This window comes from Zosterops lateralis (assembly GCF_965231275.1).
Source record: "Zosterops lateralis genome assembly, chromosome: 27".
NCBI classification, from domain to species: domain Eukaryota; kingdom Metazoa; phylum Chordata; class Aves; order Passeriformes; family Zosteropidae; genus Zosterops; species Zosterops lateralis.
The window spans coordinates 6,517,343-6,541,010 of NC_139787.1; the positions used below are offsets into that span (position 1 = coordinate 6,517,343).

The 23,668-nt window shown below is 53.7% G+C and overlaps 1 protein-coding gene across 1 annotated transcript; it reads right to left on the reverse strand.

The window, feature by feature from the left end:
• Positions 1-1,631: 1,631 nt before the first annotated feature.
• On the reverse strand, positions 1,632-23,008 carry KCNN3 (potassium calcium-activated channel subfamily N member 3; the record flags this gene model as incomplete). Its single annotated transcript, XM_083879020.1, has 8 exons — positions 1,632-7,789; positions 8,214-8,283; positions 8,455-8,582; positions 9,853-9,963; positions 11,936-12,077; positions 15,709-16,127; positions 19,283-19,378; positions 22,292-23,008. The coding sequence occupies 8 exons, from the start codon at positions 23,006-23,008 to the stop codon at positions 7,493-7,495; spliced, it is 1,980 nt and encodes a 659-aa protein (XP_083735146.1). The 3' UTR covers positions 1,632-7,492.
• Between the last annotated feature and the right edge of the window lie 660 nt (positions 23,009-23,668).

Sequence of the window (23,668 nt, forward strand, 5' to 3'; positions counted from 1 at the left end):
CTGCCTGCAAAGGCAAAGCCTGATCCAAAGCCCCTACTCCCTGCCTGCTCCTCCCTCACCCCCAGGAGTTGCCTCCCTCATCCTGTTCACTCCCAGCAGGAAGATGCTCATTCAAACCTGTGCCCTGTGGAGCTGTTTGCTTGGGGTTTTCTTCTGCCTTGTGAAAGACAGTAGTTCCCTACTGTTTATAAAAGCTCTATCTGTAACAAACTTTAGCAAAACAATAGAGCTGCTTTTGTTTTTTTTTTTCTTTCCCTCCACTTTTTTTCCTCTTTTCTTCAGAAGTACACTTCCCCTCCTGTCACTGCACATTCCAGTGCTGATGCACATTGCACTGGGCTGGGTAAAGATGCCCAGACCTTCACACCAACAGCATCCTCGTCCTCCTCCCTCTCACTCCTGGGACTGGGAAAGAAAAAGGCAGACACAGCGAGGTGGAGATCCACACTGTGGTCATTATTACCTTTCTCTTTGGAGAAACTTTAATCCTGAGCCATTAATAAAAACAGATTTCATGCTGCACATAAAGATTAACACATTTTGCCTTGCCTTCATGGGCAGTATCAGAACTACAGCTGCCTTTGTATGGCAGGGGCTCTGCTGCACCAAGCAATTAATCCTAGAAATGAAGCTCCAAGGGTTTAATCACCTGGTGGAGAGCACCCCAGAATACTGGAGGTATTTTTAGGATTTAGAGGTATTAGCTCAAAACTAATAGAGCCCAATCTATTGATTCATCACAATTCAACTACTGCATATCACCTTCCTCTTCCCTCCTTCTCTAGTGGCTCCAAAACACCGTGTTTATCTAGGGGAGTTGCTTCTGTTGGCATCCTCCTAGCCTGCATATAAGGATGCAATTTGGGGAGACAGTGCCTCAGCATGCCATCTTCAGAGTGAGCTGAAGCCAGCAGTGCCCCATTGCCAGGCTCTGAGCAAGGCTCAGAGTTGTGGTCATTGGGAAAGGATCCAGCTTTCCCTTATCTCAACCAATGCATTCACTTTGGGAAAGTTATTTGTGTGACCTTTGCACCACAGACAACTTTTATCCTTGTTTTTATAGAGGTGAGGGATGAACTGGAGTGAGCAGCCCAGCTCTGATTTGAGCAGTTGGGTGAGCATGGGGAGCCTCAGTGCAGAGCCAGAGGAAAGAGCATCTGCCATCCTATCAACCTCCTACACTCCTTTCTTGAGCTGCAGCCCAAGAACATGGGAACCAAAAATCCTTTTTGAGAGCAGGTCTGGAAAAACCCTCCTTGCTCCCCTAAAACACAGCATCTGGCGGTTCCCCCTGGTTTTACAAAGTACCCAGCAGCTCCTGGAATGGGAGGTAAAGAGATGTGACTACAGCCTCAGCTTCCCTCTGCACAAGGGAACAGGGATGTATCCCCTTCACTGAGGTCTTCCCAAACTGCACAGATGGACTCTGAGAAGCACAAAGCTGCTTCCCGTGGATGAACAGGATAGCTCAGCACAGCTGAGGGGAATCACTGCACCCAGCACAACCCTTGTGGCAGAAAGTTTCACTTCTGCAAGGGGTCCCTGTGTAAGGAATGCCTCCAACATCACTCCACTGTTGGCCCCAGCGGAAGAAAGAAAAAAGCTCTCACGGCTTGCAGAACAGAGGGTCTGAGGCACTGATAGCTGTATGTATAGATCATATATTTGTGTGTGTAACTCTGCACAGAGAGCTGCATCCTTACACACCTGCACAGGTAAATACTTCTAGATACTGACCTCTTCAGATTAAAGTCCAAGGCACTTTTTACAGTGAACAGGTTAAAGCCATAATTTAAAACATGCCTGTTTCTGGGTACAGCTCAGATTTATGGCAATGCTGTGGGGACAGGCTATTGTCATATGGGCCAGTCCCCACTCCTGTCCTCCAGCTGAGAGACTGACCCTGAAGGAGGAATGTAAGCCCAGGACTGGATCCTGACCACAGAGACATGCAAGCAGTTCCCAGTGGCAGGTGCATTGGCAGTGCTGAGACCCCAGTGGAGGGAAGAACACTTTGGGCGGAAGAAGGAGCAGAGCTGAGTGCACATCTTGCAGCACCCAGAGCACCAGGATCCCCAGCCAAGAGTACCCACAGGCCAGGTGGTTCTGGAGCCCTGCCTCATGCCTTATGGGGCTCTGAGGTGGCTCATCCCGTAGGGAAATAACTAATGCCATGGAGAAGCTTTTTCTCCCTCCTGCAAAAGGTCCTCTCTACAATGTTGAATCCTTTGAATTCCTTTTAGGAGCGAGCTAGGAGTTAGACGAGAAGCAGGTCAGACCAGTACAGAGCCTGGCAGCAGAATCTTCCCAAACTGCTGAGCAATCACCATCATTGCCCCCCCACCAAACATACCCAGTGGCCATGGCAGAGGCCTCTGAACTGCCAGGGAGATGTTGGGCAGGAGAAGCCCAAGGGAGGGTGGTGCAGAGAACCAAGAATCCCCTGGCAGCCCCAGACCTAGCTGGCAGCAGCAGAGGCTCAGCCCTGGCCTCTCAGAAGAATCAGCCTCTTTTCTCCATCAGAGCTGGTTTCTGCAGGGAGATCTCAGGTCTCTGGGGTCGGGCAAGGAGCATCGAGATCTCATGGCAGCTTATTGCTGCTAGAGCTCTACTGGGTTGGACTGGCCTGGAAAGGTGACACCAGCACAGCTCTGACAGTGGTAACAGTGACAACATGACAATGACAGCTCTGATCAGGAAGGGCCAGTGTAGGGAGTTCTAGACTTTCTCTGGACAAAAGCAGCAGGAATTGGTCCCATAGGTACTGCTCATTCCTGGACATACCATGCTCTGAGAAGACTGGCCAGGACAAAGTGTGGCTGCCAAAGAGCAGTTTAAGATTTATGATCCAGTGGAGATCAGGTCCAGCAGCTCAAAGGTTGGAGGTAAAGAAATTATGCTCTCTGAGGTTCAAGTAGTCAGAATCAGAGAATCATGGACTTGCAGAATAGTTCTAGTTGGAAGGGACTTAAAGCTCATCTTATTCCACCCTGTGCTGTGGGCTGGGATACCTTCCACTACACCAGGTTGCTTCAAGCCCCGTCTAACATGGCCTTGAACACTTTCAGGGATAGGGCAGACACAACTCTGGGCAGCCTGTTCCCAGCTGGAAGGCTGAGACAAAGCAGTCCCTGCAACCTTGCCTCATTTCTCTTTCATGCTCAGGGTTTGGTCCTCCTATGCCATCATACCCTGAGGTTGAGAAAAGCTACAGCTCCCCAGGGCAGAAGGGAACTGGACACCTTCCAGTCTCTTCTCCCAGTAACAAGTGATGAAAGGACAAGAGAAAATGTCTGAAAGTTGTGCCAGAGGAGGTTTAGGTTGGATATTGGGAAAATTTCTTGTGTTTAAGTGTGGTCAGGCTCTGGTACAGGCTGCCCAGGGCAGTAGTGGAGTCCCCATCCCTGGAGGAATTTAGAAGATTTGTATATGTGGCACTTGGGCACATGGGTTAGTGGTAGGCTTTGTGGTGCTGGGTTAACAGTTAAACCTGATGTTTGTAGAGGACTTTTCCAACCTTAACAATTCCATAATTCTATGAAAACGTGCTCCGCACCACTGCTTTCTCAAGAGCCTCCGTCCTGGATAAAAAGGGGAAGTTTGACTCTTGCAGAGCTTGTGCCCAGGGAGCAGAGCTCCCTCCTTCTGCTGGAGGAGACAACATGGGAGGAATGGCTTTCCAGAACCTGGGAAAAAAAGGAAGCCTGACCCTTCTCTAGGGAGAAGCAAAGATCTTGTGCCATTGGGTTACACATAGATCCAGACCTGCTAGAGGTCAGCTTCCAAGTAATGGGAATGAGTACAAAGGGGATAAAGAATAACGGCTTGGGTTCTGCACCTCTCTCTGCTTCCCTGTCCCCCATCCTCACCGGCAGTAGTAGCTGTACTCAGAAACAGACATTTTTGGCAGCAACCTGGTGTTACTGCCTGCTAACAACCATGTTGGGTACAAAACCATAATTGAAAGTTACCATAACCATCATAATAAAGCAATATATTTCATAGTTAAAATAAACTATTATGCTTTCCCCTATCATTAAAAAAGAAGCAAGCAGTACAGAGGCAATATGCAAACCCAGGTCAAAGCTCCTTAAATCTGGACAGAAACATCCATGAGTTTCCAGAGAGACCATGGAATTTTTCTGTATTTCCAGGATAATTCCTTGCAGGCAGAGCAGGAAGGAGAGTCGTGGAGAGTCGCACAAGCCCCTAAAACTGTGCCAAAATGGGACTGGCTGGGTTAGGTGGGTCCTGGAGGGGCATTGGGGATTGGCCCCATTGGACTGTGGGATCAGATGCTTCCCAGCTGCAGGAGGTCGACATCTCTGCGATTTTCCTCTTGTGCTGTTCCTCCACCTTGGTTGCTGATCTCAGCTCTTCTCTCTGTTTGTCCCGGTGTCCCTTAGGGTATCCAAAGTGATCATCTCAGGTGTGTGGACAGAACTGTCTGGGGAACATTTACTGGAGCTGTTTACTGGGGCTGTGCCAGCTGAGGCTGCTGGTGACCAAGAGCTGCTGTCAGGGAGCAGGGCAGCAGCTCTGGGTGGGCATGCCAGGCTGGACTGCACTGAGGGCTCCCTGCCATGCCTGCCCCCACTGTGGCTTCGGGTCAGATCTGTGGTCCTGCCAGTGGGGCTGGAGCAGGGGCTTAGTCTCAGTGCTGGCCACAGTGGAGTCCGGTGCCGAGGGTAATGGGTCAGGGCTACTGGCACCAGTGCTGGAGAACTGGCAGGAGTGTGGGTGAAGGGGTGGGATAGGGACATTGGGGATTGGGATGGGGACTCAAGGGTGTGGAATGGGAGGTGCAGGGGTGGGATAAAGGTGCAGGGGGTGGGATAGGGGTGTGGGGGAGGCAGGGTGCAAGGTGCAGGGCATAGGGTGCTGACCCTGGGCTGCCAGGTCCCAGGCAGAAGGGTTGTTGCAGTACAGGTTGCGCTGAGGTGAGGTGAGGAAAGGGGAGGGAGGCTGTGGAGTGTGCAGGGATCCACTTCCCCAATCCTGTTGAAATCCTACTGCAGCAGCAGCTGCTTTGCCCCAGAACAAGGGCCTCTTGCTCCAGTTGCAATCCAAACACTCTCACTGTGGTCCTTACCACCTCTAGCCTTGGGGCCTGCAAACTGACAGCAGCTGCTCTTGTCTCACTTGGTTGGATTTCCCAGACTTCATCATGAGCCTGGAAGGGAGTTTCCTGGGTTCCTGCTGGTAATACTGATCTTTAAGAATCAATACTTCCTCTGGCTCTCTGATGCCCCAGGACATATCTTCACACTTTGCTCCATGCACAGCACCATTCCATGGGCAGTTTGCTCCTATCTGAGGCCCAGAAAGCATTTTTCTTCACTAGCTGCCTGGAGGCCAGGGAAAATGCTGCATTTCAGGCTCTTTCTCAGAATTTCTAACATATTCTCCATTGCTGTGCTGGGAACCTCCTGACAGAGATAAGCAGGAGCTTATGCTGGCCAAGATGGACGGGGGGTATAGGCATACAGGGAGCAGCAGCTGGGCTGAGAATAGATCATGGGGGGCTTCCAAGGCAGCAGTGAATTCCCAGCCATCCATGGGGTATCAGAGATACTAATTTCAAGAGCTTGGAAGAGCAGCTCATTCCCAGAAGCTGTGTATCTCCCACTGGCCAAGGACCAGTAGCAATGGGCACGTGCCTACCTGAAGACAACAGGGATGATCGTGTTTGGTCCCCTGCTACCAACACCTCTGCAGCACAGGGATCTCATTTTGCAGTTCTCTTGCTGTTGCATTACTGCCTTCTTCCTCCTTCTCCTCCTAGGGCCAGCATGGGGGCAGTACTCACTAACTACTGCGTATTTTCTATGTAACTCCAACTGCAGGGCACAAGGACTGAAACCACCTCGCACCACTGGCAGCAAAGAAATTCTTCGGCATTGGGGGTGTAGGGGTGGTGGTGCAGGAGGGTGGTGTGTCTCTGCCCCTACATGCGCACAAAATCCAGCATTATTTATGGAACGGAAAAAGTTACAAAGGAGAGCATTACAGGCTGAGTATACCTGGAATAACACAGTGACTGCTTACAATTACTGACACTGCTGGGTGAGGTGTAATTAATATTGCAGAGTAATTACATAGTTACTTCATCTGTTTAAAAATATATAAATATTCTCTGCTGAGTTTTCATGGAAAGCAGCAAATACCAGCCCCAAAGTCGGAGCCTGGTGCGGCTCCATGCAAGGATCCAGGAAAGCCAAGAACACGAGACTGGGGAAGAACTGAGGATGAAAGAGGGAGAAATGGTGAAAGGAAAACAGAAAGTGGCTGGTTCCAGAAGCAGCCAAGTGATGCCAAGGGTACCTCAGGAAGCTGAACACCAGCAAAAAAGTATAATGGAGTCTGAGGTGCTGCACTTTGGCAGGTATGGGCAGCAGTGCCATTGCTGAGACGGTGCTAGAGAGTGCTGCTGCCCTCCACCAAACCCAGCAGAAGTGGCATGAAGGTGATGGGCTTTGTTTTAAACAGATGAAGCATCTGCTCCTGCTACCACATCACTTGCCAGTGAGCTCCTGCTTGATCCTGGTGGATTCGACACTGCCAACTGGGCTCAAGCATGGATATTCCCAGCACAAGTGGAGATGGTTGGAGCTGATGGGGTGTTCAATCCAGCACTTCTGAGACTGCTGCAAAGAGCCCACTGGCTTTGCAAAATGCTGGGAGGCTCCCAGCAGGCAGTGATGTGAGGACCCGGAGACCCCCTCAGCGCCTGGGCTGGCCTGCCAGCCCCGTCACTGACCACCAACACATTGGCTGGGGCAGCCCTGCATGGCCCTGCACGCTGTAGGCACTGCTTTCCTTGCTCTGGCATGCGTCTCCAGGCAGGATATGACACTAAGGACCAGAAAGAAAAGTATCCATTGTTCTTCTCTGGGTAGAAAACACTCACAGCTCCAGAGAACTCCCTAGGAAGGTTACAGCCAGGCATTGTCACCCAGCTGTCAATGTGAGGGGGTTGTTCTCTGGGTCCTGGCAAGGAGATGGGAATGGAGCATAGGCAGCGTCAGCCAGAACCTGCATAACGAACCCCTCACATTGGCATCTGCCTGGTGACATTTGGCAATCGTGAGAGGGGCAGGGAGTGAGGGGTGTGCCCCAGGGAGGAAAACTCTCCCTCCGGTGTCTCCATTGCTTCAGTGCTTCTGACTTGGTGTTTTGTTTTGTTTTGAAATGTGAAGACCTGAGATTGAGCGTGGGTTTTCCGTCTGCCACCAGACGCCACGGCACAGGCTGGCCCAAGGCATCACCTTCTGTCCCCTTCCTTCACCACGTGTTGAGGCACCTGAATGGGGATGCAATTCCTGATACCAAGGCGTTGGCAAAACTCCGAGCATTGCTCGGCACTGCTGGTCCCACTGGCTTCAGCTGAAGGGTCCTGCAGCAGTTCAAGGACCAGAACAAAGTTCACAGAGACCTCATGATCTGTGTGGAAATGCTTCCCCTGTCCATGGTGGGGCTGAGGGGCTGCATTTTAGCAGCTGCTTGAGCTCGTGTAAGGGGTGGGGAAGGACGTGGAGCTGACCCCAATGGGGCTCTCAGAGAGAGGTGTTTGGGGAGTGCCCACTGGCACACCAATCCCCCGGGCCTCCAGGACAGCGGCGAGCAGGCGCTGCTGCTGTTGGCGCAGCATGTCAGCCATCAGCAGGGGCAGGGAGTTGAAGCTGGCACTGAGCTGCTCCAGCTTGGATTCCAAGCCACTGATCTGCTTTTCCAGGTCCTCACTGCGGTCATTTAGCTCTGTGATGAGATCGTACATCACATTCTGCATCTGGGGAGGGGACACAGGGGACAGTGGCAGGGTTAGTACCATGGCTGGAGGGGTTAGTGCCACTGCCGCTAGCAGAGATCACCCCTTTATCCCTTTCTGCCCTGAGAGCTGCCCCATCTCAGCCCACCCCAGGTTCTCCAAGGGTTCTGTGACTGCAGCTCATCCCTGGCCATCAAAGCAAGGAAACTCTGCTGGCCCTGTGCTGCTGAGCAGTGGTATCCCTTGCAAAAAGGGTTGCAGGGAACCTCTGGCTCATGTATGTGTTTCTCCTCTTGCTTTGCAAGGGCAGCCATCCCACAGCAGCTATTCCTTGCTGACATTTATTGAGTTGGAGCATTTTGCGGTCAGCCAAGTCTGCTTTAGTTTTTCCAAGTGAAGAAAAACACTCAGTCTGGCCAAGCCACAGGGTCCCTGTGGGACTTGCCTTTGAGAGGTCGACAAGGGTGTTGGCTTGGTCACTCAGCTTTCTCTGCTCCATCTTCACGCTCCGTAACCTGGGGAGAAGGAAAGAGCACATGGCTGTACTCCCTCCCCTCTTTCAAACTGCATCTGGAGACCTGCTTGCATCCCAGACAATGGAAAACTGTCCCCATGCCCCTGCCAGGGACAAGATCCTGGTTTATCTGGAGCTCAGTCTGCCCCCAGCCCACTGCACAGCCTCTTACTGGTGGATGGCTTGTAGGAACTTCCTTTGGTGCTTTCTGACTTTAGCATGGTCAATCTTCTTCAGCAGCTTGGTGTGCTTGTAGATAAGCCATGTTTCTCGCAGGACGTTGGCTGCTGCATTCTTGATCTGAAAAGGAAGAGTGGCTGCAGGTCACTAGCTATGTGGGATTTCACAGAGACACTGGTCTGGCTCTGTCATGAACCAGTGTTGCAAGAGCATTTGACCTGCCCCAGCTGGAGAGAGGCATTCAGCTTTGCACCCGCAAGGTCTCCTGGACTGTTGCAAGGGATGATAGACAGTTCAAGATGGAGTAAGAGAAGGCAGAGCTATTGGCCCCTGGTGCACCCACATTCCAGTCCTACTCTGTACTCATGCTCCAGCACTTGGATCTTTGCCTACACACAAAGTTGTACCATAAGCTTCAAGAAAAAACATCCCAAAGCTTTTTTTGATTCCTGTTGTGCTGCTGGCACTGGGATGTGATTTCTGCAAACTCTCCAGCTAAACCACAGCTCAGCTGTTCATTCCAGGAGGAATTCCAGGCTGTCGTCTGCCTGGCATGGAACCTGCAGATCCATATCAATGTCCTGTGGAGTGGGGCTGACCATCTGTTTTGTTTTCCCACTCTGGTCACACCAAGGTTGTGCCTATTCCTGGGGTGTCAGGGCTTTGTCTGGGGCTCTGCTCTCTGGGATGAATTGGGTGCCCTGGTTGCATCCCACCACTGGTTGCCTTTCCAAGAGGTGCACTGATGCTCATTTTTCCAGCATCCCCTCTAAAACATATTCTAGTGTGCAGAGCCCATTATATGACACATCACTGTTGGTTTGCTGATGGTTTGCCATGATGAGGCTGCCAAGACCTGTGACCTCCTGCTGGTCCTGCATGCTACCAGGAATGTGACACCAGACCCTGGTATGACAGTGACCCCACGAACACCCCACAGCAGGCTCTGGGTCCTTCCTCAGGGGAACCCTCACAGTGTGGTTCTTTTCTTTGGTGGGTACTGAATCACTGAAATCCAGTTGTCTTCCTGAAACCAAGAGAAGTGAGATCATGCTCTGGAAGAGGAGGAAGTATGCTCCCAGAGGGAGCATCACCTAAATCCCTGGAACAGAGCTGGTGCTCTTTGTCTCAGAGTAACACTTGTGCCTGGACTATATCCACAGCACTTGGACAACTTCCTCAGCAGTGGTACCTGCAGGGCCCAGATCCAAAGATGCAAACACCTTCCTCTCCTGTTGTAGTCTCACTCAGAGATGCTGATACCTTCTTCCACTGTGGTACCCACAGGATCCGGAGGTGCTGACACCTTCCTCCTGCCATGGTAGCCCAAATCCCCAGCTCCTGGCACACAACAATGCCTCCACTCCTGCTGTCCCCCATGGCACCTTACCCGCTTTGTCAGTTGCGTGTCCATCATGAAGTTGTGGACGTGCTTCTCAGCTTTGGTGAGCTCCAGCTTCCTGGCCACCACAGCCACCACCAGTGCTGTACATCCAGCACCCTGTGCAGGGACATCAGTTGGGGAAATAGTTTGTCACCCTCTTGTAACACCAGCACTCCCACCCTCATCGTTGCAATCTGATAATTAACTAAAGCTACATGTCCTCCCCATTATCCTAACATAAAAATATTACAGAGCCTGGGTGTCCTTGAGTGGCTGATGGTGGGCTGCGTGATGGGAGAGGCCAGGGCTATTAACAAGGTCAGTGGTGAGCCTGTGTCACTGCAGGCCAGAGATCTGCCCTGTGTCAGTGCCCTGTGGGATGGGGAGCCCTCCACTCCCAAGAGAGGTCTAGAGTGGGAGAGCACTGGGGAAGCACCAGACAACATAGGTGAGAGCAGAGAATGGGCCTCAAATCAGGACCCTTCAAATTGCCATGTATCCCAACTGCACCAGCTGGGAACTCACTTATCCTGGCAATTAGGGCCAGATCTGTGCAGCAGCCATCATCTCCGGTGCACATCTGTGCCAAGGTATTCTTTCCAGAATCTCCCTGCTGTGCTCCTGAGCTCTGTCCACTGGTGCTCATACCAGCTGGGTTGCTTCCCCCTAGTGCTCTGGCAGAGTGCGGTCAGCCTGGCAAGCTCTCATTAAAGAGCCATTAATTAACCTGATAGCCTGAATCCTTCAGCATCCTCAAAGGTCCTGCTGCACACTCTCGACTCCCACCACCTCTCTCTTCCTGGTGAAGCAACTACCCCTGGTGCTGACTGGGGAAGCCCAGCAAAGCCTCTAACCCCAATGGGCATAGGGGTCTGTGTTGCTTTGAATTTTCTCGCTTTCGAATGTTTGAATCTTCACAGCATGATTCTCACGCAGTTTCATGTAAACTATATGTATTTTTAGAATTTATCTACTTGTGATTGCATAGTTCTCCTCTGGGAGGAGAACATGATTAATGGTAATGGTAACCAAGGAGGTCCATGAGGTGTTAACCTTTTTAGCCAGTCTTTGGCTTTTGTACAAAGTGTATATAAGTTGATGGAGTCAGAAAATAAAGTAGAAGCTTTCTTTGTTTGACCTTGTTTAATCTGCTGTCCTCTGTGTTCGCGAAATAGCGGACACAGGTCTGCATTCCCAGGGGTGGGGGGCTGTGCTGGGCATGAGGAGACAATTTTGACAGATTGTGTCTCACTTCAAAGTAACCAGTGGCTGGAGAAGAGCTTTGGGAACCTGCAGCACTGGAATCCCCTTGGCTGAGCCAGCAGTTTCTCCTCTGCTGGCAGTTGCCGCATCACCCCCATCCACAGGGATTTTCTCCCTTGCTTGGCTCCCACCAATAATACTGGCCTTGCTGCATCTGACCTCATCCAAGATAGATCAAAGACTTGCAGATAATATAAAATCAATACCTCTTGGTGGAGCATCCCCAGCTGATGGTACTCATGGGGTGTCAGCTCGGTCTGCCCTTGCTGAGAGGAGGGATGGCTTCATCCCCAGGGCCTGGAGCTGAGGTAGGCAGAGCCAGGGTGCTGATGGCTGGGGTGGATCTGTGGAGGAGCTGTGACCACAGGGCCCCCAGCTGCTCCTTCAGCAGCCCTGGCTGGAAAGTCCCACAAGCCAGGAAGTCTTGTGGAAGGCTCCTTGGGGCTGGTACGCTGGAGGCCCCGGAGAATGGTGACCTTTTGGCCAGAAGGAAAGGAACCCAGGGCAGATGAGCAATGGAAGCTAGATGGTTTGGACCAGGATGGCCAGGGGATGATCAGATGTCCTTCTGCTCCCTGGGGACATCACTGACTCCACCAAAGACCCTCCACCCTTACTGAATGTGGGTCCAAATCTACCCCAAATTCATCACCTGAGACAACTCCATCAACTTCCAGGATGTGAGACCTCAGAGCTGAAGTCATTAGGCCTTGTACATGGACAAAACAGCTGAGAAACAGGTCCCTGTAAAATCCAGTGGCCCCACCTCTGCAATGGAGAGAGGCAGAGCCCACAGAATGGACAACCAGCTTGGCATGGCCCTTACCATGATGCCAGTGAGCAGGCAGACTCCCTTCCCACAGTAGGTGTGTGGGACCATGTCACCGTAGCCAATGGAGAGGAAGGTAATGGAGATGAGCCACATGGCACCTAGGAAGTTGCTGGTTACATCCTGCTGGTCATGGTACCTGCCAAGGAGACATGGACATCAGTATCACAGCAGGAGACAGGGATGGATGCAGCAGAAATGGGGGTACCTGGGCACAGTGGGTCCCCCAGCACAGGCTGTGCTGGGGTACAGGATTAACACAGTAGGATGTGCCATAGTAGCAGCAGCTGCACAATTTCTGGCACTGGAAGACCCACATGGACAAAATGAGAGCAAAAACTCAGTGGAAAGGGGTTCTGCTTTCAGTCAGACCTGTCACCACATCCCAGTCCTGTTGTGTGTCCCTGGTGTCATGTGGTGCTGCAGTGAGAATTGGCTGATGGGAGAAAGAGTTGTGGCTCTGCAAAGACCCTGACCACAGCAGCTCACTGTTAGCATCCTCCCCGCATCTTACTGGTGCTGCAGCCTGGGCTGTGCCACCCCAGAAGACAGTGCTGTCAGCAGCCCCAGGAGAACTGCTGGGGAATCCTACCGAACGTCTGGCATGTGCTTGGCTTTCAGGAACTGAGGAGCAGCTCACACACACAAGACACAGCACATGTGGAGTGGCTGCAGCTTTGGAAATGCAGCAAATTTTCCAGATCCCTGCTGAGATGTGAGGTCAATGACCACTCTGGCTGTCCCAGACATTGGCTATGGCTGCTCCAGCAAGCATGCAACCAGGGCCCCAGCTGCCTCCAGCTCCCCAGGGCTGGCACAAGCACAGCCAAGCCATGGAGGTATGTTTCCTGAGGGATGCAGTGCTGACTCCTGGCAGTGGAGCGGGACCTGGCCCAATCTGCACTGGGACTCAGCCCTAAGTCGGTAGGGGCAGGCAGTGCGTTTATCCCACTTTTGAACAGGATGGTTGTTCTCCTGCCTCCCTGGAAGGCTTCTTCCAGCCTCTTCACAGAATCCAGAGAGGGAAAACAGATGGAGCTTTTGGCAATCCCAACTCCAAGATCATCACTTACAGAGTAGTTGGCTTTTCTCCTCTTCTGAAATGTTCTTCCCTCAGCTGGAGACTCAAATGAGGTCCTGGTGCAGGAGAAAGCACCCTCAGCCATGGTGAGACTCACTCTGGGCAGGGTTGGCCAGAGGACCTAGAGCCCATAACCACAGTGGTGCTTCCCAAAATTCCAGAACCAGCAGTGGGGCACACACATTTATCCCATCCAGTGTATTCTCCTGAGGAGAGCTGAGCCCACATCATCCTGCAGGATGGAATGTCCTGAGGGGACAACCCCAAGAGCATCATGCTGGACAGGCTTGCTGGACAGGCTTACTGGACAGAGGGACATTTTCTCTTCTGAGCAGAACTTTGAGCAAGAATTGATAAACCAGAAGGGCTGGCACGTGCCACGGCTGATGTGGGCCGAAAGAGGGGCCACCTGCTCACGCCAAGGGTTGCCACAATCAGTCAGACACCAGCACCACTTTTTGTTGTCCCCTTGTCTGTATGCCCCTACTAAGGCCACAGCCACCCTCACCACTGTGGCACCTGTGAGCATCACCCTATTGCCATGCCACTGCGGCAGCACCATCTCGGCTGAACTGACCTCATGGCGTTGGGCAGCCCTAGCTCGTGCTCCAGCCTGGCTGCACGAACAAGCACACGTGTGAGCACCCGTGCGCGCCGTCGGCGGGCAGGCCCGGCAGCGCCGGCGGCACCGCAGGCACCGCAGGCACCGCAGGCGGCTGTGTGCGGTGGCCAGGCGAGCAGGCGAGGTTGCTAAGCGACTCGCTGCCTTCGGAGAGGTGCGGCCCCGCGGCGCGCACGGGAGGATGCCGCGCCCACAGACACCGGAGACCACGGCTCAGTGCCGAGAAGACGTGCCAATGGCCGTGCCACCCCAGCCCAAGAACCGTGTCTTGGACAGGCACGACCACCTCTAAACTGTCCGGCCCCAGTGGTTGCTGGTTGTGAACGGTCCTGCAAACCGCAGCAAATTTACAGTTTTAGTGACATCAGTGTGGACAAGGGGACACATCCTGGGTAGCCCTTGTGGGAGCTGTGTGACCCCCAGGGCTGGTGCAAGCACAAGGCATATTGCATCCCTCATACATGGAGCATGTCCCAGAGGATCTGCATTCCCCTAATCCTACATCCCTCAGGACTGATGCATCTCCAGCCCACCTGGGTTTGCTTTTGCCTCTCTGTACATAGAGGGAGTTGATGGCAACTGCAGTGCCAATGATCTGCAATGCCTTTGCATAATTTCTGGTTGTTGTCGGTTTTTGCGTGTATTTTTTTTTCTTTTTTTTTTCCCTAATAATTCTTCTTTGCATTTTCCAGCCTAATCCTCACTAGGTGTGGGATTACCCTCCTGTGTGTGTGCTGGGTGCCTGTCCACTTGCTCCCTGCTTAGGAGGCACAATTTCTCAAACACAATTAGGCAGTGCCTGAGGATCCAGCTCATAAGGAAAGCATCATTAAGGGAGGCCGGAAGGCAAACACAGCCAATAAAAGCTCATAAAATCTCAATGTGCCATCCCATGCCACTGCCACAGCGCTTGCAGCTGCCCTAATGCCCCTCTGCATTGTGACCAGAGCAACCAGGCCTCACCCTGGGGAAGAGGGGGCATAGCCTTCCTCTCACTTTGCAAGCAATCTAGAAGCAATCTGGGTGTCCCAGGTAACTCTGGGGTGCCAGTTGGTGTGATCCCTCTCACCTTAGTTCCAAGGATGACACAAAGCTGCCACAACAGGACAGCTTGTTCAGGACCTGACCTCCCTTCCCAGGTGCTGCTGGCACCCTGTACTGTGGCTGTGGAGAAAACCTGGCACAGCACTGGGATGCCACCACCGCAGCCCCCTGGTTCCCTCAGTAGACAAAGAGTGGTGGCAGGCCCCTGAGAGATGGAGGTGCAGTGATACCCACCAGGCTGGTCGCCACAGCAACCCCAGTGCTGAGCACGATGATGGTGGCATGATGCCATCAGGCTGTGGGTTTGTCACCACAGTGTTGTCATGGCAGTCAGTTGCAGTGATGCTAGAGCCCGAGCCAGGCCTTGTCACTTACCATCAGCACCTCTGGCCCCTTCTCATACACAGACCCCAGGTCCCACCATTCTCCATGTCTCCCACCCATGCTCCTGGGGCTTCTGGCACTACACACTATCCTCTTGCACAAGGACCCTGCCTGTCCTAGATATTGCACTGTGAGGACAGGGCTGACCCTACTCTGCTTCCTGCCTGTGTAGACAATTTATCATCTAGTAACAACAGGGCTCGGTGGAGGCAGCCCACGGCTTCTGAGGCCCCAGAGCCCTGCAGCCCTCCTACAGGGTGTTGGGACATCACATCTCCATTGAGAATCCCAAATCACAAACTACTGGGCATCCAGAACCACTGCACATCATCATGCATCCCTGAAACCACTGCACATCTTGAACCATGGAGCATCCAAAACCACCACACATCCCAAACTGCTGCTCATCATGCTTGTGTCCTGAACTACTGAGCATTCCAAACCACCATGCATCCCAAACCTCCACACATCCTGAACCTATGTGTGTCCTGAACAGCTGAGCGTCCCAAACCACCAGGCATTCTGAAGTGCTGAGCATCCTGAGCTGCCAAGCATCCTGAACTGCCACACACCCCAAACCACTGCTCATTCCAAACCACTGTGAATCCCACAGCACCACACATCCCAAACCCCTCTCACCTCTCACACACACGGACTGTCCATGCAGCGATGATCCAGAGGGAAATGCTGAAGACCAGCAGCACAGTCCCAGGGCAGATGGTCATGAGTGTCTTCATGACGAAGCGGGTGTTGAAGTTAATCTTGTTCAGTGCCCCAATGCTGCGTGAGGAGGCATCAGTGAAGAGCTTGCTGTGCAGCAACATCACCCGAGCAATCAGGTAGAGGCGCAGGAACATGGGGATAGACAGGATGATGTCCACATCAGCCTCTGCCCGAGAAGGTGTGTAGGAGAAAGCCAGGCGAGCTGTCCAGAAAAATTTGTACTCCCCAGGAATGGGGTGTATGGCACAAACCAGCATCTCCAGGCTGATGTAGAGGATGCGCTCATACGTCATTGCTATCCGCCAGTCATCAGCTCCATTGTCGATCACAAAGAGCTACCAAGATGAAAAACCACATGGTTACCAGTGGCCCCACACAACTTGCCCACTAGCATCCCTCCCTCCACAGGCAGTGGGGGTCTGACACCAGAACTAAGAGGAGCTAGGTATGGCTCAGCCAGAAGCACTGGGGATGGATGGAGAAGAAAAACATGAGAATGAGTCACCACCAACGTCTCTGCTGTCCTGCTAGTGTGTGTCAGAGATGGCCACATTGCAGGGGACACCAAAACCTTTCAGGTGCCTTGAGCACACACCCAGGCACGGCATGGGGGCAGCTCACTCAAAATCTGGCTGGAAGGAGCCCACCTCCTGGAATGTCCTTCTCATCCAGGCCACAGAGATGGGCAAGCCATGGTGCCACAGAGCATGAGCCACCTCAGTCCCTCTGCTCGTGGTGCTGCACTGATTTCACTGACAGTCAGCACACCCTGAGTTCCAGGGCAATATCTGGGCAATGAACACCGCAGTCAGAGCATCCAGCTGCTGGTAGAGATGGGATTCAGTTGTCATGGCAACTGATGGTTCATCCTGGGTACACCAGCTCTTCTCCCATCATCAGTGATGGAGTTGAGGTCTCTGCAGGAGCTGGGGAGATGGCAGCTCAGTTGGCCTCTCTGGGATGCCACCAGAGCCCTGGAAGTCACCCACCCTGTCCTGCCTTGGCAGGGCTGTCCTGAGGCTGTCATTGGCTTTTCCATGGTGTGACAGGGACACCAGTATCACCCATAGTAGCAGGGACATGCTCAGGGCCTCTCTGCAAGCAGCATTTGGCAAAGAAAGCACTGGGAAATGATCCAAGGGGGATGTGGCAGCTGGTGCTACTGTTTGCGTCCTCAATCCTGCAAGCATGAAACGATGCTGGCTTGCTCATGGATCCAGGGCTGTACACAGCCAGGGCAGTGGATGAGAGCTGGGTGTGGAGCATGGCCCCAGCTGGTGCTGAGCCCAGGAGCAGCCCTCCTGCCCTGCCAGAGGCCCCAGTACACCTGTGCCAGCCGCCTCAGTAGCACAGCATGGCACTTGAGGCTCTCCCTGGGGATGGCAGGAGCCACTGGGACTGACTCATGGAGTGGCTGTCCCAGCCACCTCCCTTTCTGTAGGGAAAACTCTGCTCCTTTTAGTTGCTTTGTTTGAGAAATTGTTTACAAAAATGCTCCAAGCTGTCAAGGGAGATCCTCAGGCATTTATCAAGCTGACAGCCTATTCCTTCCTGGAAAAGGGTGTTAAAATAAACAAATTAGCAAGCGGAAAAAGGCAGGAGCCTTTTGACTGCATGATGGGGGTTTGCCTTAGGCCAGGGAAGGGAAGGAGCAAGAGAGGATTTGGGCAGGATTCCCCTGAGCCAGCCCCTCTTAGTTCTGTACCTGTAAATCAATGTGGGTTTCCATGGAAACCTAGTGTAGTTCGTTGGTACCCAAGGGGGCATTCCCCAACATATCCAGCATCACTAGCTGCAGCAGGGGAAGGAACAAGTGTGCTGGCCCCCGTATCTCAAAAAAAACAAAGCCTAAGAAAAGCTACTGGGAGACCTCATGGGGACCAAAGTTTCACCAAAAGCATGAACAGCCCCAGGCACTCCAAGCAAAGGGACAAGGGCTCTCTGCCCCCCCCACCTCAAACACCTTGGTGGAAGCTGGCAGCATTGCCAGCACTGCTCTCCTTCACGTGTTGTGATGATAATGTGGTGCTGGCAAAGGATGGCATGTTCTGCCCTAGACACCAGAGACATCATTGGGGTGATGCCTCAGCCCCAGAGAAATGAGGCACAGGAGGACCTTCAAATATCCGAAAAGACTAATTAACATAGTTAGTAGGATGACAGAATCACAGACTGGTTTGGGTGGAACAGGATCTTAAAGCTCATTTCATTTCCCCCACTTTCATGGGCAGGGACAGCTTTCACTAGGTTGCTCCAAGCTCCATTCAACCTGGCCTTGAACACTTCCAGTGATGAGGCAGCCACAGCTTCTCTAGGCAAGAGAGGAAAAGGGAATCCGGAGGGAAGAGGCTGAAGTAATTATTTCTCAGAGGCTGGGAGGTCTGACAAGTGCTATGGCCAGGTGAGCACAGTCCCCACCTTGGCCGAGAAGTTGAGGATTTACAGCTCTGGCAGCCCCATTCCATTTCAGATGGATTATCAGCAATTCCTTTATAACATTTTATAAAACATAGGGCAATGAGTAACCAGCACAACTTTGTTTGGAGCAGATCAAGTCAAACTCATCTAATTCCCTGTCTTGACAGTGTAACTGGTCTGGAAAAGCAGCTGGGACCATAGTGAGGTTGACCCCATGTGCAGAGGGACACCACTGGGACTTTGGCTGGGGTCAAGGCAGGAGAGGTAAGATGACCTGTGTGCTGCCTGGGTGGATGTTGTGTTTGCACGACCTAATGCCAGAAACAACAAGCAGAGGAAACAGCAGCAGGGGCACAGCTCACCCGGCTGACCCCAACCATCGTCATCCTGGGGTAAATATTATTCCAGCAAGAACCAGAGCTCTCAAATATTTGCCTTGAGTAACTCACCCCCAGGCTTGGTCCCCATGCAGGCAGGCTGAGCTGGAGTGGGGACTGCTGGGATAGAAGCAGGCAGGGAGTGGGATGCTGCTGCCAGCCCTCTATATGGCAAAGCCCCTCTATCCTCCAGCCCCAGGAGGGACAAGGTGGGATTATGGTGCACTCAGGGCCAGGGGCTTTGACATCCCTTCCCAGGATGCTCCTTCTCCTGACTGGTGATTCATTCCTCCCGTGTCTAAAACAGGCTGGCATTGTTCCGAAGCTACGTTGCACAGGGAAGCACAGCCTTCCTGGAACAAACTGGGAGTCCTTTAACTTCCCAGGGAGGAAGAGAGTGTGCAGTCCTGATTAGGAAAGGATTTTGTGGCTTTCCTTGGCACTTTGACCGGCCTGAGCCTTTCCTTGGCCATAGTCTCCCCCAGCCACCAGCATATCTGCCAGGCACCTGAGGCACCTGGCCTGACTGCCCCCTAAGAACCCTTGCTGACCCCCAAGACCCTGACAAAGAGGAAGGAGGCTCCAGGATGCAACAGGATGTGAGCTCAGGTACTGTGTCCCACTCAGCTGGTTGGCAAACCCCACAGGCCCACCCCAGCAGCCCCTCACTAGGCACTGATGATGCCAGGACTTACCTGCACCTCCCGTGTGTGATAGGCAATGATGAGGCCCAGCAGTATGACGGTGGAGAGGCTTATAAGGCATTTCAAGGCCAGGGAGAACATGGAGTCCTACAGGGTGGAAGCAGGGAAGGCATTAAAGGGTACACAGCCATGGGACTCTGCTGGCACTGGACTCCACACTCTAAAGAAAACACTGCCCCCCAACACCTGCTATCTCTATCCTCAACTGCACTTTTGCTACTTCAGCTTCCCCCCTAAGCAGCTTGACATGGTAATAGGGAGACCATCAGTACCATCAGCAACACTGGCACCTCCAGCATCATGTGCCCTCTCTCCAAAATTCTTTTTTAATTCTATTCTGCTGAGTGCAGTTTCCAGCCTCCACTCTGAGATGTGCAACAACAGTGCCCTGGCCCCATCTAGTCTGAGTCCAGTATTAAGGTATCCAAACAGATGATCTAACTAGACCCTACAGCTAATTAGTCTTACGTAAAGTAAACCAGCTCCTGATTCACTGATGGCTGAACTGGCAGGTCCCCAGGACCCCACTGGGAAAAGCAGGATTCATCTTTGGATACTGATAAACTCATGTGTGTGCCAGCCACAATCCAGCCCCACTGATGCTAGGGCATTGGCAGCCCTTCACCAAGATGTTATTCCCAAATCAGCCCGCCTTACTATTGCACCTGTCCCACACCTCCGTGCCATCCCCAACATGCCAAGCTCCAGCATGGTGAGGCCTGGCACACTCATGGCACGCTAAGACCCAGCACACTCATGGCACGCTATCCTTGGCTCCCCAGTGTGCTGGGCTGGCTTCAGCCTTGCTTGGCTTCCTCTCCCCAGTGTTCTTCATCTCCACAGGGTGTTTGCACACAGAGAAGGGACTATTTGCTGCGGAGGCGGTACCACATTGTTAACAACTTGGCTCTGGCTGTGCAATTGTGTGGATTTAATGGCTGGTGCTAAGAAAAGTGCTGGGACTAAACACTACTATTAACAGGCAAACTCTGGGACAGCATTGTGCCAAGGTGGCTCTGGCGAGGCCCTTCCCAGGGGCAGAAATCCTGCATGGGCACCCACTGCCCCGCCTGGCAAGTGTTACACGACATTTACCAATGCCTCCTGCCTGAAGAGACCTGTCAGGAAGAGCCATTCCTGGATCCCATGCTCACAGCAAACAGCATGGGTCTTGGCCAAAGTGGGGAAAGACCTTGGCACCCCTGGCACATGTCCTGCTCCACCACCTGGATGTCAGGATGTTTCACTCTGATGGTGCTGCACAGGTGGTGGGAAGCAGCAATATTGTCCTGTGGGTAGGAGAGGCCCTGTCCTGCCCACAGCCTGTTGACAGGCAGGGAGCAGGCAAACCCTGGCCAGTGTGTCCTTGTTTCCCAGCTCAGCCCTAGCAACTTCTGGCTGGGAGCATGCAGTGGTATGGCTGGGGCCATGGGACAAAGCTGGACCTGCACTGACATCCCCATATGCACAATGGCAGCCAGCCCTGATCACATGCACTCCCACACTCATGGTCATGTCCCTGCTGGTGAGTTCTGATTTCTCACCGGGGGCTGCTGTCGGGGGGGATTTATACACAGCTGCTGCAAATCTGGCCAATGGCCTGCGGAGGCCGGAACCAGGGACTCTCCTGAACCCTGTGGTTGTCAGCACAACTGCTTGTGTCACAGTGGGGCAGGGGCACAGCAGCATGTAACAGCTGCTGCATGGCAGCAGCTCTGACTCACAGGGTCTTCCCCAGCTGACACAGCAGCTCAGCATGGTGGGGTCAAGTGAGCATGGTGGTGGTGTGGCTGGCAGCTTGGTAAGGATGGACTGTCCTCCTGGTGCTAGGCATGCAGGCACATGGAGCCTGGATGGTTGCGGCTCAACAGGTAGCAGATGCAGGTGGGAGATGGTGATTTGGTTTTGCTCCTGCCAAAGGAGAGTGGGAACCACCAGAAAAAACACTCTGGCATTGAAGTATCTTTCTTTCCCAGCAAGGATGCTAGGGATGCCAGCTTGGTACCAAGGCATGCCCCTGCCTCAGACAGAGCAGTGGAATTGCTGCCCAGAGCCTGCACATGCCCACTGACCCTGGCAGCCATGGAAAGATGGAGCTCAGGAGCCCCCCACCAGGCACCTCGGTGGGGAGGCAGCAGGGTTCCCCAAACCACAGGACCCTCAATGACATGCCTTCCTTCTTCCACCACCTCCTCTGCTCACACTGCCCTCCCCACTGCCCATGCCGGAAAATGGCAGGAAGTGATGAGTAGCCCCTTCCCATCCTGCTTCTTCCCCTCCACTGGCAGCACCCCAGCAAGGAGACCCCCACTGGCTGCACCCCAGCCCCCTCAGTATTGCTGTCCTGCTGACACCCATGGGTGCTGCTGAGGGTGCTGATGCCTTCCCCTCTCTGGATAGGTATAAATAACATGACAGATGTCTATACAAAGAGTTATTCATATCGCTGCCAACCTGCACAGCCCGGGAGCAGGAGCTGGAAGGGACGTGGCGGAGGGGGGGGGGGGGGAATTATAAATAAAAGGCACTGTCCTGTAAAAAAAAAAAAAAAAAGGAAAAAAAATGGCAGGAAGGGGTGTGGAGGAGGAGGTGGAGGAGGAAGGGGGTGCTTTGCTGCACCACCGGCGGCATAATGCTCTTGAGGAGTGCACTGCCATGCCAGCAACAGACCTCACCACAGACCTCAGTGGGTTGGTGTCTACTGCCTGCTGCTGCAAGTGCATGGGGCAGGAGTTGACAGAGAACCTACCAGCACATAGGCCCCACACCTCCAGCCAGGTGGTCACCCTGTCCAACACCTGTGGCTGCAGCATCCACTAAAGCTCCGGGAACATCTTGTCAGGCACCAGCCAGCCTGTCTGACCCTGTTCCACTCCAGGTGGGCCAAAGAGCTCCATATTTATCCCATGGTATAAATGGGGCAACTGGCTCCATGCTCACCCCACCAGACACCGTCTGGTGCCACCAGCCCCACACACACCCCCCTGGCCCCGTTGGTACCTTCGAGTAGAGCCCCCAAGAGAGCTCGGTCTCAATGACCATGACGACAATGCCAAACATGCCGAAGATGAGCGCGTAGTCGCTGAGGCGTTTCCTCTTCTCGAATAGTGCCCGGCGGTGCCCAAGCCGGTAGCCAATGTTCTGCGTCTTGCGCTTGGGCCCCTTGGCAAAGGTGGTGGGGGCTGGCCGGGCAGGCGGCCGGGTGGGACGGTGGGTGGCGGGCGCATGGTTGTCCTCGCGTGAGACAACAATTTCAGGAGGTTCACTGGCACCAAAGAGCTGCAGGGGTTGTGCCTCCGGCTCGGCCTCGATGAGGTTCCGTCGGGATGCACTGAGTCGGCTGAGTGGCTTCATCACTCCCCCGCTGTACTTGCAGGAGCTCATGGCAATCTCGGTGAAGGGGTTGCTGTCCCGCCGATGAACCAAGGGGCTGGGCTGCCGGTGTTTGCTGCTGGCCACCCCAGAGCCCGCTGGGTGGTCGCCGAGGTTGAGCTGGCTGCCGTGGCGGGAGGAAGGGTGGAGGGCGGCGGGGGCGGCGGGAGGAGGAGGAGGGGCCCGTAACGACCCGGGCGAGGAGTGCAACAGGCTGTGCTGAAGCGGCGGCAGCGCGGAGGGCGGCGGCGGTGACCGTTCATGCCCCGGTAAGGGGCAGGGACACCGACCATCCTCCTCCAAGTCCCCCACGCCCGAATCGTGGAGATGCCCCGATGTCTCCATGACGGCGGTACCGGCGCCGCTTTGCAGGGCACCGGTTCCGCTTTACTTGCCACCGGCCCCGTTCGCTGGATCATGAATGGGCTCCGTGCTCTCGCCGCTATCGCCGCCGCCACCGCCCCCGCCGCTGCCGCTGGCCCGGCCCCGCAGCGCCATTGGCCACGCTGGGGCTCCCCGCAGGCTGACATCATCCCCGCCCGCTCCCCGCTTTGTATCTCCCCCCCATCACACCCCCGGTTCCTGCATCTCTGCGGGGTCGTTCGGGACTTGTAGTGCACTGGGTTGCATCAGGCGCCAGTACCCGTGCTCCCCGACAGACAAGTTCCGAACGACCCCTCATCTGTTTAACACATTGGGTTCCCCTACGGGTATCCCCTCTCCTTTTATATAATCCCCCCTTAATCCCTTTATAGAGGCTGGAGATTATGAGCAGCAGCTGGAGGATGTGTTCCCATCCTGGAGGTGGGTCACCCCATGGATGAGGGGTGCGATGTGTGTGTCTCACGATGTCCCCAAGGTCGGGGTCAGGGTAATGGTAGACCCAGAGTATGTGACATATACATACAGATGTATATAGGGCCCTAATCCCCCCTCAAGAACCCCAGCCCAACCAGGAACCACCACCCTCACCTCGCACTGTGCACAGCTGTTGCAGGAGAGGAG